This window comes from Penaeus chinensis, chromosome 8, assembly GCF_019202785.1.
Source record: "Penaeus chinensis breed Huanghai No. 1 chromosome 8, ASM1920278v2, whole genome shotgun sequence".
NCBI lineage: Eukaryota > Metazoa > Arthropoda > Malacostraca > Decapoda > Penaeidae > Penaeus > Penaeus chinensis.
The window spans coordinates 16,697,807-16,702,806 of record NC_061826.1 but is presented as its reverse complement, the minus strand read 5'-3'; the positions used below and the strand labels follow the sequence as shown (position 1 = coordinate 16,702,806).

The 5,000-nt window shown below is 38.4% G+C and overlaps 1 protein-coding gene across 4 annotated transcripts in view; it reads left to right on the top strand.

The window, feature by feature from the left end:
* LOC125027912 overlaps positions 1 to 5,000 on the top strand; it is an 18,381-nt gene that overhangs the window by 6,061 nt on the left and 7,320 nt on the right. For 3 of the 4 annotated variants that reach the window (XM_047617049.1, XM_047617048.1, XM_047617047.1), the window contains one exon: positions 279 to 2,147. In XM_047617049.1, coding sequence (XP_047473005.1) covers positions 279 to 2,147 — 1,869 coding nt within the window. Of the gene's footprint in view, positions 1 to 278; positions 2,171 to 5,000 lie in introns of all 4 variants that reach the window. The other variant, XR_007115064.1, reaches the window with a different exon arrangement.

The following is a 5,000-nucleotide window of genomic DNA, read 5'->3' as shown; positions in this document are numbered from 1 at the left end:
TTGGCATCCAGTAAATATTATAGATTATTTATGTAATCTGAATGTAAAGCTGTTTTTTACTGGAGTTGTAATTTATGAATGATAAATCAAAACATTTTAGAATCATATATTTTCAGTGTTGTTTTCAATTTGTGTTTCTAGATTTTACAAAATTGAGAGATCAGCTGAATAGTTTGTCTACCAGGTATTTGTGTATTAAGGCAGGGTATTACTATATATGTTCTTCATGTGTATGTATTGAAAGTTAAACTTTATCCGTTCTTATTTTTATTTGGCAGATTATAAAGGATGAAGATATCCAGAATGATCTGGCAAGACAAAATACACAGGAATACAGGATACTTCTTAACTGTATCAAAGACAGTCTCACTGGAAATGCTATAAGAGATGCTGTGAAAAAATTGTCAGTTTCAAAAGAGGAGTTATCAGATTTTAATCCTCATAATGATGAGGAAAGCCATTGCAGTCTTAATTCCTCTGCAGAGCAGGATAGCCAGATAGATACTTCTGATATAACAGTTCATGAAGAGATGGATATTATTCAAGTAAATGGTAAACTTTGGACAGTTAAGAAATGTGCAAGTGTCCCAGTTGATGTCAAGAATTTAAGTTGTATAGAGTCTTTATCTGAAGACAGTGCTGAAGAAGGTCTTGCTGATGATATGGAACAACAGGAGTCATCTTACTTTAGGCATGAAAATGAAATCATAGTTCACAATGGAAAAGTATGGGAAGTAAAACCCACAAAAGTGTTGCCTGTGAATTCCCAAGATATTCTAACCGATGACAGTGAGTATGACTCACAAATGGAAGATCCAAGAATTACAGAAGAAAGATATGAGGATTCTGAAATTAGGGAATTAGAAGAATTGATAAGGACAATGGAAAAATATGTAACAAAACTGAAATATAAATTAAAGATCATGAAGGATAGACGGGGTACTCAGAGATACAGACCCCAAACTCCAGATGAAGACCAGGGGCATTTTGAACCAAAGACAAGAGGTGGGAGTGAAATGGAAAGACATTCATTACAACAGAGATCCCCAAGTAATGATGGAAGATCATCAAATTTTAACAATGTGGAGGGCAAGCAGTGTACTTTAGGAGCTTCAAGTGAAGATTGCGAAACTCTCAGGCTATCTGGCAGCATTTCTAGTAGTACAGTTAACCAGCAAAACCAGGATTTAGATAAAATAAGACAGATACTTTGTGAAACGCTAATAGACAAAAATGCAGCAAAATCTGGATGTAAAACTCCTTATAATGAAATGAAACAATCCAGAAATAACATAAAAAAGCTTTCTCACTTAGAACCTGAAATTATTACTTATGTGTCATCGTCATCTCAAGAAGACAATGGGGATGATTGTGACAATTCACAGTGTTTTCAGAAGGTTGTTAATAATATAAATGTTATACCAGAAACTCCTGAAGTTTCAGAAAGACAATTTAAAGAAGAACCAGATACATTTTTAGAGGAACCAGAATGGAAAAACACAGACAAAGAAAATGTGAAACCAAAGACACCATATATGGCAACAGCAAATTTCTTAAAACATGAATGTAATATACACACAGATGAAGGTACTGATAGTGATACTACATATTATACTCTTTGTGACCAGAGTGCTGTGAATCCTGAAATGGGAGACAAAATGAGTATATGCAGTTTGAAATCCAAAGGTAAAGCTTTAGATAAATCTAAAGGTAAAAAGCAAGTGAAAGATATTTGTGAACTTGTAAGTCATGATGAAGTACTGCAGAAAAGAGACAAATACAAAAGAAAATTGGTAAATATTGCTAAGGAAGTAGAAGACTTAACAGATTCAGATGACCTTGCTTCTCGGGTCAAAATGAGCCCTAGAAAATGTTCGACCAAATCATCGAGAAATCTGGCCATTAACTCATCCACAAAAGGCTGTCAGAAAAAGACAAAAGTGTATAATGAATTTTTGGACAAAATTAATGAGATTGAGGAAAGAGATAAAGTTACTGATGTGTCCGAAGATACAACATTACAAGATGATGATATTTTCCACACCCCAATGAACAGTCCAGAACCAGCACCAAAGCGTGCCAGAATTTGTAATGAAAAAGAAGTTTCTCCAGTTACTGATGTAACAGCAAACACAAGCAATGCACAGGTGAATTTTCTTAGTTATTGAATGTAAGACAATATCTATGTTTGGTATTTTTAAACAAAGCATGATTGACATATAACTCTCCACTGAAAGACATTTGGATCATGGATTGATTGATATTGTTTGAAATAGATATGCTTGTGAAACCTAGGAATGTTTACGAGTTATGTCAACAAATGGCAGTACTGGTACTGCTAATGTTACTTTTGTATATCTATGCAACAATAATAGTAGAAGTCATTGCACTTTTTTTTATTATATACTTTATTTTATTTTATTTATTTATTTTCTTCTTCTTTGAACATAATGTAGCTGGGGATGGCATGTCTGTACATGCTGTGCCCATTGTTGTTTGATTGCCTTTACATATAGATGGCTCCACAAGTACCAAGTCACCAAGAAGTCAATTACTAGTACCACTTATCTCATCTGTTTACCATTGTCCTTAAGGTTTAAAAATATTTTATTTTTTCTTATATTGCTCTTAGTACTGTCAATAACATTATGATAATTATAATGTCTATGTAGCAATTGCAAAAAAAGAAAAAGTAAAAAAAGTTCCCTAAAACTCAAGGAAAGGCGAAATCAGATGAGGTCACAAGGTCAACTAGTTGACCCCTTTGTGGCTAAGCACTTGTGGAGTGTGCTAAGCGCTTGTGTCTATGTGCATAGATACTACAGTAAACACTGCATTTCCCTGGCAACATGATTTTAACAGATAGGATGTATCGAGTGAAAGCCACAAGCAAATCTTAATCTCTCTATTTTTCATTTTAGTTTGTAACAAATATCCCCCCAATCCCATACTCGTTGTCATGTTGGGCTTAGGAGACAGAGACTGAGGCCCAATGCTGGGGATCACCCATACCTTGGGTCTCAGCTATCAATTTGATAATTTTGCATCTTCCCCTCCCCTTTTCCCTCTCATCTCTAAAGCTCTCAGCTGTCCACTTCCTAAGGTGTGAGAGCTGTGTTGAAAGAATGAAAGGCTGACTTTGTACCAGTCATGTACAAGCTAGGGGAGTCATGGGCATGGTATTCTCCTGTTTAGTTGTCTTGCCCTTACCCCTCAAGGGGACCCTGAGGGGTAGACAAATTCTCTCCTCAACATACACCAGGCATACCAATTGATTTTAATTCCCCCAGTTCCCTGACCCCAGGCTCTCCTTTGACTATGACTGAACACTTCTACTACCCTCTCCTCAATACCTGGTGTCCCCAACAAACTCCAGGCTTACCATGGCCAGTAATGATTTATGAGGGACACTGGGGCTTGCCTCTTTATCGACTAGCCCCACTGATTTTAATTCTCCCGGTTCCCTGAACCCAGTCTCTTCTTTGACAACAACTGAACACTTCTAATACTCCCTCTTCATTGCCTACTGTCCACAGTACTGCTTCACTCATCACCACTTCCTCTTCCACAAGTACTTGTTTAGCATAGCCAAATGGGATCAATGTTTTGTGATCCCCTCTAAAACCCTTACTCTGTCAACACTCTCCTCCTTCAGCAATGCCTCCAAGTAGGCAAAGTTTTCTTGCCCAGCCACCCTGATCACTCCTGTCTTGTCACAGTTATATCTGAATCCCAAGCTAAAGCATTATCTACCCTGACTGATTGTACTGATCACTCAAACTACCCTGCCTACATGTTTGAGTCTGAGTTGGCAATTCTCAGATTAAAACTTGGCATCACTTTATTTGAGGCAGACAGGAAGCGTGCAGACAAGGTTTTACTCTCACTCCCTACTCTAGTGCTGTCCTTTGCTCAGCCCCTCCCCTTTCCTCCCGAGATGTTTCTACATCCCCACCAGTATCTCTTCCTTATCCCACTGTTATCCCCTCCCTTTCCCAGTGAAATTCTTTTTCCATTTCCAAGACACCCCAGTCTCTACCACTGTTCTAAATCCAGATGCTCCAATCTCTACTTCCCAGGAACCTACCCCTCTTCCTCACTCAACTCATCACATAAGATAAGCTAAACATTCCACCTCATCTCCTACATCAGCCTCTTTCTCTGCCCCAAACAAACGTCTGTCCCTTCTCTTCCACCCCATAAGAAGATCTTTGTTTATCAGACCTCCCCAACCAAGGCCACTTTAGAAGACATTTAAATCTAATCATGACCCAAGATAACATGCCTACACCTCATCCATCCTCCAGTCTCTCTGCTCCCATTCTCTTTACACTCAAAGTGACAGCTGACTTCCATCTTCCTCCTACTCATGTTTCCTTTTACACCCCTTTCCCACACTCCCTCCCAACACATCCCATTCCCCCCCTGCTTTATCTACATCCTCCCCCTTCCTTCCCTGTTATCCCTTCTGCTTCTTCCTAGGTACATATGTGACTCTCTTTTGTCACAACCATTGTCCCTGGATTCTCTCCTTCCTGACATTTCTCCTGAAACTTCTCTTTGATCTAATCACCCTTAAACCCCTGTTTTTACATTTGCTAACCCCTACCTTACCGTATGGACATCCTTGCAGAATTCCGCCCTTTCCTTGACAACTTTGATCTAAAATCACCCTTGTTAACCCATCTTAGTCCATTTACTCACCCTTGCTACCCTCACCCCTCTTTGCCTCTTTCAATGCCTTACCATCCTTGAACTGATCTACAAATTTCTCATGTGTAGCATATTCAAGCATCAATACACCCTCACCCCTTTTAACCCTTTTCACTACTACCCCTTTCTTTAGTGCTAGATGACCTATGATTTCTAGCATATTTATTTTGCTTTGTAATTATTATTAAAGACTTATTGATACTTCTGTTGTCCTATTTGGCCTCTTGGTCATCTTCAGACACAGTTGAACACAGGTCCAAATTTAATAGTATGTGCATGAATGACAA